At 36.1% G+C, this 12,067-nt stretch overlaps 1 protein-coding gene across 6 annotated transcripts in view; it reads left to right on the forward strand.

The window, feature by feature from the left end:
- SUGCT (succinyl-CoA:glutarate-CoA transferase) overlaps positions 1-12,067 on the forward strand; it is a 338,348-nt gene that overhangs the window by 278,037 nt on the left and 48,244 nt on the right. For 4 of the 6 annotated variants that reach the window (XR_008747492.1, XR_008747491.1, XM_055806141.1 and 1 more), the window contains one exon: positions 4,640-4,703. The exons of the other annotated variants lie outside the window; for them this stretch is intronic. Coding sequence is in view for 2 of the 4 variants with exons in the window: in XM_055806141.1 (XP_055662116.1) it covers positions 4,640-4,703 (64 nt within the window). In the remaining 2 variants the exon portion in view is untranslated. Of the gene's footprint in view, positions 1-4,639; positions 4,704-12,067 lie in introns of those variants that run through there. 6 annotated transcript variants of the gene reach the window in all.

The raw sequence follows: 12,067 nt of genomic DNA on the forward strand, positions 1-12,067 counted from the left end.
TAATTATATTTCTTTTAAAGTTCATTTTCTCCCTTTTTTTCCGTATGCATCATGTAGCTTTTAAGTGAGACTCAAAAACTAAAACAAAAATTACAATATTGAACTGAACATGCCCACTGATAATATAAATATTAACATGGAAAAGTACTATTTGTTAATTGTTTTGAACAAGGTAAGAATACAAGAAATAACTAGAGTTAACATTTGATCCTTCTTGTGAAAGCAGGTGGCTAAGAGATTTTAATGCTGCCTGTTATAAAAATTTTAACCACTTTTAAACCTGCAGTCATTAACATAATTAGGGAAAAGAGCAGAATTAATCATTGATGTTATTATATCTAAATTACTGTGAGCTGCGTAGCAGCTGATAGAAGTATCCTCCATAGTTTTTTTCATGACAAGCTAAGAGGAAATAATGAAATAACTGACAATAAATGTGATGACATATATTAAATTACCCTTGGTTTATATTACACAAGTAAAATATTAAGAAACTTTGCTTAAAAGGTTCTGTGTGAGCTTCCTTCCATATAATACTGTGATAATAATATTGAAGTTATATTTTTGGTATTTTTTTGTTACATTTTGGTATTTTTGGTTACATTTTTTGTTCTCTGAGGTTAGAAGACATAATCATATGAATTGTTCTATTTGCTGTAGTCTGAATAAAGTCATGTAACAAACTGTGCTGGCTAAATAACTTTAGAGTATAGTGACTTCTGTTGTTTTTATCCATTGCCAAACAATATTGTCTTTTTGTAACATGTGCAAGTCTGATACTGTCTGCATATACTTTAAATAATTCCAAAGTAGAGCTATAGCAACTAATGATAATTACATATATTCTGCCTTGTGTGTGTATATGTCTATATAGTTTTTCAAATTCAGTCTGCAAGAAAGCACAAATTTTTTTTTCAAAATATTATCTACCAAAGGTTGATACAGGAATCATTATAACAGACCGCACAAACCAGAGCAACTCTATCTTCTATTGACTTGAGTAGAATGCAGAGATTCTTTTACTATTTCATACTGTGGTTTGTTAGTTGTTGGTCTGGAGGGGTTTTTTTGCAGATAGGAGGAACTTTCCTTTACAATTCTAAATGTCAGGAGGGAAAACATAAACATAGAATCATTTTTAGTTGGAAAAGACCTTAAAGATCATCAAATCCAACTGGTAACCCAGCACTGCCAAGCCCACCACTAAATCATGTCCCTAAGCATTGTATCTGCATTTTTTAAATACCTCCAGGGATAGTGGTTCCACCACCTTTCTGGGCAGCCTGTTCCAATGCTTCATCAGCCTTTCAGTGTAGAAATTTTTCCTAAAATCCAATCTAAACCTCCCCTGGCATAACTTGAGACTGTTTCCTCTTGTCCTATTGCTTATTGTGTGGGAGAAGAGACAGACCCCCACTTGCCTACAAACCTCCTCTCAGGCAGCTGTAGGGAGCGGTAAGGTCTCCTCCTCTCCAGGCTCAACAGCTCCATTGCCCTCAGCTGCTCCTCATAAGATATGTATGAACAGGAAAAAAAACCCAAAACAAACACTGCATGAACATGTCACAAAGAACAGCAGAACACTGGTGATGCTGTTGTTGAGATAAGATTACGAAATGGTGACTTCAGGTTTTCTTTTCAATAACCAGTAGACAGACAAAAGAGGTTTCTTCTTTAATCTACAAGATGACTGTATTTGGAATAAAATGAAATGGCATGAAAAAGTTATTACCGAAAGACAGAAGCCTGTGCTTCTGATTCCCTTAAGTCACCTCATTATAACCAGTGCAAAATGCCACCCAGACCTTAATTTGATTCACAAAATCTCAGATGGGAACAGGCAAGGTAGTAATAGAGTATTTCTAGCCTGTAAAGTAAGCAATATGGAAAAAAAAATTAGAAATGTTTCTACTGACGGCTGTTATCTTTTACATGATCCTCTTGATTCATCAGTTCCATATGCTGAGCTAAGGTCATACAATGGGGATAGAGGACTCTACAACATCAGAAAGATCATGACCCTTTGAGTGGTACAAGACAGTGGAGGAGAAGAGCTTCACGTTCTTTCTCTTACTTTGTCCTCAGACTTTCCGTGTCTTTGATGATAATGGATGTGAATGCTGCATTCTCCCACAGGCTATGATGCAGTAATCTTATATGTTTCCATCATAGTTTTTAGAATGCACGTGAGAGGAGGAGTCAGTGAAGTTGTTTTTTCAGCATCTTTTGGGGAATCCTAATAGTGGAATACAAGAAACAGGAAATTACCCACTATTGTAAGCAATGTTGCTGATGTGGGGAAAAAAACCCTAGTCTTTTGCCAGGTTAATTGCTTGGGGGTTGTTTTCTTCAAAAGAAAAGATGGAATTGAGTGTACTGATATAGGCTTAATAACTGTAAAAAATAAGAGTAATAAAAATTGCTATGTTTTCAAGAAAATAATGTATGAGAGGGATAATCAATACTGTACTTATGAAAATGGAAAGGAAGCTTGACTGCATCTTAAACATACTTTTAAAAGGGAGTAGAAATTAGACTGGTGATGGTCAAAGATAGTGCAGGTTTTTCTTAGTTCATTCTGTAGAGAAAAGAGAGATGGAATTTGAGTCTAACAAAAGGAAATCTTCTAAAGGTAATGTGTCTGCCTTCTCAGAAGAATTTAGAGACTCAGAACATAGGAAGGCATACATTTGGTGAAGCCCTGAGTAGCTGCTAGAGAGTCTATATGTTTTTCTTTAACCAAATGGTGCCACTTTTAGTTACAGCCTTTAATATGCCATCTAAAGAACTGCTTATGCATACTAAGTATGCTGTTGGTTTCACGTTCGAATACGCATGTTTTCTTACATTCACGTCATAAATATTCAATTAAATGCATAAAGCAAGCCTGCATAAACAAGTTATGGAGAAAGGAGGCCAAACTTTCAATACTGTTTGATTAAGAGCATAACTGGAAAGATTCTAAATATGACTTAAACCAAGGAATTATATTTTCCAATTCTGTCATTTGGAAAAAAATAATATTCTGGCTTTCTCATTTGAATGTCTACCAAAATTGGTGTTAACCTTCCAAAAGAGAAATACAACTAATGATTTGGTACAGCGCCAAACAATTAGACCAGTGAACAGGCATTCTTCCACCAGCATCTATTATCGGAAATATCTGGATTTCTAAATGTCAGCTGAATAGGCTCACCCCACAAGCTAAGAGAAAGCTGACCTGACCTTTTGACATCACCTGTTCAGGAGTGGGAATTTCTTAAGCATTCTATTCCACACAGATAAAAGGTTCACAAAATTTGACCTGGAAAGAATGGTTAAAGGAATTAGTTTTGTTTAGTCTACAAAAGAGCAGACTGAAGGAGGATGTGATTACAATCTTCCAGTATGTAAAAGAATGTTATAAAGATGTTAGTGATTCGTTTTCTGTGTCCAGTTGGGGAAAAGACAAGAAAAAAGATGTTTAATACAAAGCAAATATATTTAGATTATATATTAGGAGAAAATTTTCTATTAATAAAAAAAGAGAATATGGTGCAGACTACGTAAGAAAATTGTCATCTCATTACCTGGAAATTCTGAAGAATATTTAGACCCAACACCTGTCATTAAAAGTCAAGGTTGCTAGTATTGTTCACGGTGCAAGGTGAATGGGTAGATGTATTACATGACCACTTCATAGTTTTAGCCTCTATGAGTGATACATTTTCCAAGGCACTCTTGACTTGCAACATTGGATATAAAAATACTTGATTAATGGGAGACTTTTTATTTTAGAGGATACTTCAATAACAAATAATTCCTAAAAATTCTGATGATGTGATTAAGATATGGCAGAATAATAGGCAAGGAAATGATAAAGATTACTTACTGGCTTTGGATGCAGAATTCTATTAAGAATAGCAGTGAGTTTGCTATTATGAATGTCTGTTTCTCTGTTACTTGGGAATTTTGGTATCAAAATAGCAATTGCCAGTTCCTGTTATTAACCTCAAGCAGAAAACGTTTATTTTTTTTCTTATTGAGGTTAGTAACAAGGAACTGGAAATTGTGATGAATAATCCTTCCGTACAGATAGACATGGGGCTGAAGCATGGCATACACATTTGAAAGAACAAGAAGTAACATCAAAATTACATCATCTTTCCTAAATGTTTGTAAGAGCTACTAAGACAACATTTCATAGTGTGAAGCATCATGAGTGCAAAAGCAACAGTTTAACAGTGCAAAAAAAGAAAACATAAGTTATGTATCGGCCTTCAGTGCATATTGCGGATTAAAATGCAAATGGGTGAAGGTTGTAAATCTCATTCCATGTTGGTACCAATTGCCTGTTGGTGGTTGAAAGTATGACATGCTTGCAGCTCAGTTTCTTATGTTTGATGTTGGATATAAGGGCTTAAAGATATGTTAGACGTGTAAAGTCTTAGTGAAGCATTTATTTAGATGCATAAACAGAGTACTGTCAAACATCAGGGCTTTCATTTTATAAATTAAGCAAATTGAATTGTACCTCCCTATATTTTCAGACAGTCTGTGAAAGAACATGATAATATTTATCTCTTTTTTTCCTCTGAAGTTTAGGAACTGATTAAATATTTTTATTACATACATGTTTTGGTTTGTTTTTTTTTCCTAGGTGCTGCACAATGGACTTGTGATGGAAATTAGTCATCCAACAGCTGGGAGGATAGTTGTTCCAGGTTAGATGTTTAATCCTTTTTTTCGAAATGAAGCTTGAAATGAAAGCTACATGACATCCTGAGTAGTTCTGGAACTCAGCTGAGGACATGACACATCTTCACATTTCACTCAAATGAACAAAAGTTAAACCAGGAGGACGTTTGTGCTCATATTCATTCCAGTAGCAGAAAAATGGGTTAAAATGTGTGTCAGAATAGCTTTTGGTTTTCATCGGTCAGTTGTCATAAAACATGAAGATGGATTTGATAATATTTGCAAACTCCCACTGCTAGAAATATTATTGCTAAATCATCTACATGAATATGTGAATCTGTTTTTGATTTAGGTCTATTTTGCAAGTTGCACAGGCTTCTTTTAGGGACATTTCTGTTGTAAAAAAACAGAAGAAAGAAGAAAGAGGAGGGATGTTCACACTGTAAGTTTCATTACACTATTTCCTTTAATGAGATTAGACATGAAGCTCTGCAATGGTGAAATCTTAAATAGCTTTTTTTGGATTTCTGAAGAATACCAAAGTAATAAACTAGCCTCCCCTCTTTTAAACTTTTAAGTGGATCAGGACTTGGAGCTGGTGTAGCTTTACTTCCATTAGATGTAGTTATGAAATGGGGTTAGGTTCATCCAGAGGCATTAGGAATATTCTCATTCCGATCCTTACAGTTGGCTCTATATTGACAATGGAGCCTTATCTGATGATCTACTAGCTATTGGGTCAACTGCTTCTTTATGCTTTTTCATCTCCCAAGCCATGTCAAGAATTGTTTCCTCTAGCATTCAAAGCACTATATCACTTACATTTTTGTAACATCTTCTCCTTACATTGTGATTTTCTGTGCCAGTTCCACCCTCTGACACGGCATCCAGTTGTCATCAATTTCAGTTGACTTGAGCACATGTAGTGGTAAGATGAATTTGACCCATAAAATTTATCTTAATTTGCACATCCTGGAATCACACTGGGATGCAGAAAGAATTATTTGAAAGAAATCAATCCCGTATTAGATCATGTTTTCTGCATGAATAGAGGGGGTGTTTTGTGTTGTGTGTATGTGTATGCTTCATATTTGCTCTTTATCACAGTTTGCATTCCACATTTGGTCCCACTAGGCTTGGTTGTTTGGTTGATTGTATTCAAAAATGCTTCTTTAATTTATATGCACATATCTGGAAATAGTAATCCTTTTTTTGGTTTTTTTTTTGGTTTTTTTTTTATGGTTTCTAACAGAAAAGTAATCCTGGTTTATTTATCCAAAATGAAAAGACTAATAAGGGGTTTGATTTAATTCTTTTTAAAGAAGTGGGCAGAAAAGCCTTGCAGATGGTAAAGAAAGTGTGTAAGGTTTTCATGTTGCATACAATGTATAATCTATCTTAGAGAAAGCAAATACTCCTTAAGGGAATAGGTTAAACTGCAAGAAGAGGAAGGAGATGAAAGGAATGTTCTAATGTCTGTCAGCAGCGATAGAATGTATTGGCAAGAGAGTGAATTTTTACATAGGTAAGCCATAGTACTTCCCAAATCCTTAGTTATTTTTTATTTTATTAAACCAGTGACATTGCACTAAACTAAAATAAATCATCTTAATCTCTAATGGTTTGCCATTTAGATGGGCTTCTATGAAGAGTTTCTTGTATTGAAGCAGATGGCTGAAATGATTATTGGATATTTGAGCAGGAAAAGAATTCCTTCCTTTCCAGGCATGGGAGGATAAGTAGGGGAGAGGCAAGGGAGGGAAGGGTGAAGGACACTCATTCAGTGTGAGTAGAATGGGCCTATTGATATCACTTGTAAGACAGTGCATTATTCTGTCCCCAAATTGAAGTGCATAGGTGAGTTTGGCCACTGCTAATGGCGGGTAGTGGAAGTACCCTGGAATTGTCCTGGTCAATGATATATCTGAAGAGTACGGGGAAGAGTGCGTGGAGCAGACCTCCGATAGTTGAACTGCTTCTCAATGGCTATTTAAAATAGTAGCAACTTTTTTTCAATGCAGTTATATTTGAATATTTTATATTTGGTAGAGAAGAATTTTACTAAGCTCTCAGTTTCTGGCTCAGGGTTGCTTATTAAGGAAGATTAAGATGTTAATGTGAATGTTGAAACTGAACAGACTAAAAATGTTTCTCCTTAAAGAGACTGGGAAGACTGATCCCCCTGGGCCCTCTCAAAAAAAAAAAAAAAAAAAAAAAAAAAGTGACTGTTATTTTTTAACCATATAAACCAGTTTTTAATGTGACTTTTAGTAATTGAAGTGGACATCACACTTGAGGCTTGTGACAGAAGTCAGACTTGTACTGCCAAGTAAAGTTGTGAGTGCAGTGATATACACTTACTGAGTGAGAGCACGCTGGCAGATTTTAGTTGGCCTCTGTGTCTAACATATTGCTTTGGAGTAGTCCTCCTGGCGCGTCCCCGCTTTTAGAGTAGGTTCAAATCTGTATATGAATCCTCACTCGTAGATCTTGCATCTTGAAATTCTGAGGATTTTGCCATTGACTTTAATGTAGGCTACATTTTTAATGTTGGACATGGTGATTCATACTCCTTTGTTTAATTATCTTTTGATATGGTTATTGAATTTTGTTATTTCCACACCTAGACAGTGCTCCTTGCCTTTTTTTTTTTAAAAAAAAAATCCCTACCTGAGATATACTGTATGCTGATAAACACATCATAAGGTACTGGTGGAATTAGAGTGGGGAGAAATTGCATTATAAAAACCATATTTCTGTTCATTTTTCTTTTCAAAATGTGTATTGATAGTAGGAGAGATACATACCTTGTATTTTGATAGCTCTTGCTTCAAGCATTCACTGAAAAATGTCTTTGCACATATACATTGCTGTTACTATTAGTAAGATAAGTTACATTTAAGAATGGATATGAAAAAGGGAGTTCATCATGTCTGACTAAGAGAAACTTAAAAGATTGCAAGACCATTTTAAAGAAAAATGGGGTTCTGTGGTAGTTGAGTGGTTTCATTAGGATAATGTTTCACATATAACATTCAATATATTCACATCGTGAAGTTTTTGCAGAGCTGACTTGTATCCAAATACATATCCTTGATATATCATATATAAAAGTTGCAACACTGAGAGAGAGCCTTGCTTCGGTCCCAAAAGCCTGGCACTGTACTGCACTCATTCTTTGCAGGTCTGGTTTGTCTAATTGCAGGGCTGGCTGGATGAATCTCTTCTGCCTCTATATCTGAAGGCAGCTTGATAATCTTTAGCTTGGGACAGGGCTCTGAAGATGAGTGGGTGCTGGAGCACCTCAGCTGGAGAGGCTGAGGAACAGCGTTGGGTACAGCCTGGGGAAAAGGCAGCCTCGGCAGGGGCTAGTGACAGTCTCCCAGCACCTACAGGGAGTTTATCAACCTGAAAAGCCAAGCTCTTCACAGCAGCACATGGGTTTAGACTGGATATTGGGAAAGTCCTTTTCATCCTGACAACAGCTGGGCAGTTGAGCAGGTTGCCCAGAGAGGTTGTGCAGGTTCTGTTCTTGGAGGTTTTCAAGAAGCAACTAGATAAAGCCATGAGCAACCTGATCTGACCTCACACCTGACCCTGATTTGAGCAAGAGCTTGGGCTGGAGACCTCCTGAAGCCCTTTCTCACATGGATTCTCTTCTCACTCTGTAATTAACCTCAGTATCACCCACTCAGTTCTGTTGTGCTTAGACCTTTCCATAGAGATGTGGAGGAGGAATGACAAAGTTTAATAGAATGGGAAAGGTAGAGCACAGAAAGTACTTTTGAGAGCAGAAAATGGTAAGGGAGAGATGATCTGTAGAGTGCCAGGTTACAGATGGTGCTGAAGGGCAGAAACAATAGAGCTAAGTGAAGGGACAAAGTTTCAAGAAGCTTTAGGTCTGGGTTAGTCTTGAACTACTTTGCCAAAGAGTAATGGACTTTGCCAAAGAGCGGTAGCATGTGAGTTTCTGGGAGCCACCAAATAATTTATTCTGAGTTACAATGTGGAGCATCATGGATAACAACCCATATTGACTAGAAAAAAATAATGAATGTAACGAAATCTTGCCCAAACCTTTTCCATTATCATCTATTTTATATGCTTTAGGAAACTCAATTAATAATATTCTCTACTTCTGCCTTATCTAGTGTCTAATGTTGACTTTTAAAAGCTACCAGTTGGGGTTTTTTTATATTAAAAGTGTGTTTATAATACAAATATTATTTTTTTAAAGGAAAAGCCACAGTGTATTCAGCTGTCCCTAACAAACCAACCTTTGTAGAATTTATTAACTAGCAGGAACCTCTGTGAAATAAACCTCATTTCTGACCCCTTCTAAGCCTTAGCAAATTGGGGATTTGGATACAAGCGTACACTTTGGAATCATCTCTCATCAAACAGGAAACAATATAGCTGTAGGAATCATGTAAAACACCTCTTCCAGACAAAACAACTATTCTTAGTTTTGATAATGTTTATATTGTACGTTTTCCTTATCCCCATTTCCTTAGATGATAAACACTATTTCTGTCCTTTGCCCCATGATCTGCATCAAGGATGTCTTTATTGCTCAGAAAGGCCGATTTCATACCTGGCTTCATGATTTCCTTCTGTGCTCTTGAGATGAAGTGCTTGGGGGGACTGCCCCAAGCTCAATTACAAAAGGCAGTACAGTATTCCTCTTTGGCATAGATTTCTTGGACTGAATTCAGACAATCTATGTTAATTAATCAACCCACTCAGGAGAAATGTCCCTTTTTCCGGTCTTCTCCTGTCACTGTGCATTACAAATATACTACTGAAACAGGAAAGGCATTTTTTTCCAGAGATAGGCTTTTCCTGTTGTATGATTCATTAAATGGTGTCGTGGTTCCATGGAGACTAATTGCCATCAATCTCTTAGAAGAATGGTTTTAAGGAGCAAGACAAAGAGGAAAGAAATCTAATAGGACTTCCTTACTGTGCCACAGATTTCTTCCTTAACCTTGGAGAAATCACTCTCTGTGTCTCACCTTACTAATCATTTGCAGTTTTTCAGATCTTGGGAAATGAGTTGGAAAATACTTTGATTTCTAGGGGAAGGAAGTTCTAGGAAAACCCTGTATATTATTTTAAATATGTATACCTATTTAGTATGTATGTATGTATGTATTTATACTTACTTTCTCCATGTATGGGGAAGGCTAGTTATAGTTGTGGAAACAGCAGTGGGGTATTTATTTGTTTGATCAGTACATTTCAATTGAGGGAGCAGATCTGGCTGTTAGTGGTACATGCTATCTTTTCTTTATCATTTAATGTAAGTGTAGTGGGGAACCTTCAGTAAGACTAGATATATGATAGAGAAAAGTGACTTCTGCATGGGAGAAGTTTGCAGGAAATTAAGGAAGTCTGTATTCCAATCCATTGTTTCCTGCAGCTAGGAGATCCCACAATACAGGAACAACAACAACAACATAAAAAAATCCCAACCATTTATTTTTTTTTTTGCAAGAACCTCTGCTTGAACTTCTGATCCTGTCTGCTTCTCATCAAGCATTTTTTTCATATGTGTGTGTGTGCACATGTGTGCATGCATCCATGTGCATAACTGATGTTGATTGAAAAATTTTAATTTCACTTCACTATTTATGGTACATTGGAGACAAACAGCTTCACCGGCATTACTGTTACCTCATTCACCTTTTTTAGTCATCAGGGCTGACTGTTTATGTCTTTTACATTCACAGAGCTGATTTCAATTTTGAGGAATTCAGGACCATTACAGGAACTCAGCAGAAATGATGTATGACAGCTCACTCAGCTATCCTCAAATACTTTTAAAAATCTTAATAAATATATAAACAATATATTTGTACTGATTGCAAAAGCAGAAAAGAGATGGTGGGAATGGCAAGGAATATGTTGTAAGCCTCAGGTTTATGTAGAAGAGGGTAGTCTTCCATTTAGAATCTTTTAAGATTCCTTTTAAAGTAAAACAAACAACAAATCTTTTCATATTTTTGCTCCTCTGTCATATGTTTCCAGAGTATTTCTCTACTGTATATTTTAAAATTTGCCATACCTCCTGGAATGGTTTTAGTATCGCAGTTGAAACATTTAAAAATATTTTAAGGAAGAAAAGCCAGCTGTTCCTTACCTAGTCCTGGGACTTCATTTGTTGGGGGAAATTAAGAAACAGTGGAAGTTTTTCTATCAGGCTGAGAGTACCTGAGTAACGGTACCGCCGGGGACCACCAGTGCTGTTGTGTTACTCAGATAGTGGCTCTCCAGGACTGTTGTTTAGGGTGTCTGAGCTGGACTCTCCTTTCAGCAGACCCTAGTTTTTTCTGTCATTCTTTGAGTTGTGACAATCAAAGTTGTTTTTCTTGCATCACAAGTTTCTTTCCAGGAACTGACAACTCCATATCAGGAAGGGAAATAAATTTTTTTCAGTGGACAAGTGGGGACATTTTTCTACGCTGTACATAATAAGTAAAATGGTGTTTGAACTTTTGCTGAATATCGATCAGTAATTATAGTTCTACTTACTGGATAATAAAAGATAAAATAAGATATACTAGGCCTTTCTTTAAACCGGATATAATAGTTTTTTATGGAGAGTAAACTAAACAGTATTACCTTGCTATTACATGGGGGGGGGGGGGGGGGGGGGGAGGGAACAACACATTGAAGTATTAAATGAATAGCCAAATAAACTCATTAATTTCCCACCAATGGTGAAAGTTGTATAATTCAGCTTTGTTTAAAACTAATTTTTTTGTTGTTGTTCTGTTTAAATGTTTCCCACTTCTTTCTTTATAAGTAACATAACTTAGAAAGTACTTTCTCAACCCTCACTCTGTAACAAGCACAGCCAGGTGCTCACACAGTTCAGGGTGTGTGATTGTAAAGATATATCTGCATCCCTCGGGTGCATTGTAAAACAGCCAAATTACTTCAACACCCATAAATTCTAAGTATATCTTTATGATCTTTAATAATTATTGGATAAGAAAAGGAATCTACTGTCAGCTAAAAAAGTTTGAATTCATTAAATGTAAAAATATATTTTAAACCTTTAGACAATTTTACTTAATCCCTAGGATACTGAGTATACTAATCCTCATTTGTGTTTTGCCATGTCGTCTTGACCCAAGCCCTGCCTCCCCATGAATGGAAAGAATGATTTGACTTAAACTGTTTTCTGTGAACCAAACAATTTTATGGTCAGCGGTGGCTGATCATTTAGTTTGCCTTCTTATGGCACTGGCCATGCATTTTCATCAATTTACTCCTTTCACTTGTGTTTGACTACAATTTGTTTTATTTAGAAGTTCTCAAAAGATGGAAAATTCACCAAACGTCTGCCTCTTTCTTTAAATGCCTGATTAGTTTAATTGTTAAA

The sequence above is a fragment of the Falco peregrinus genome, chromosome 5 (assembly GCF_023634155.1).
Source record: "Falco peregrinus isolate bFalPer1 chromosome 5, bFalPer1.pri, whole genome shotgun sequence".
Lineage (NCBI taxonomy): Eukaryota > Metazoa > Chordata > Aves > Falconiformes > Falconidae > Falco > Falco peregrinus.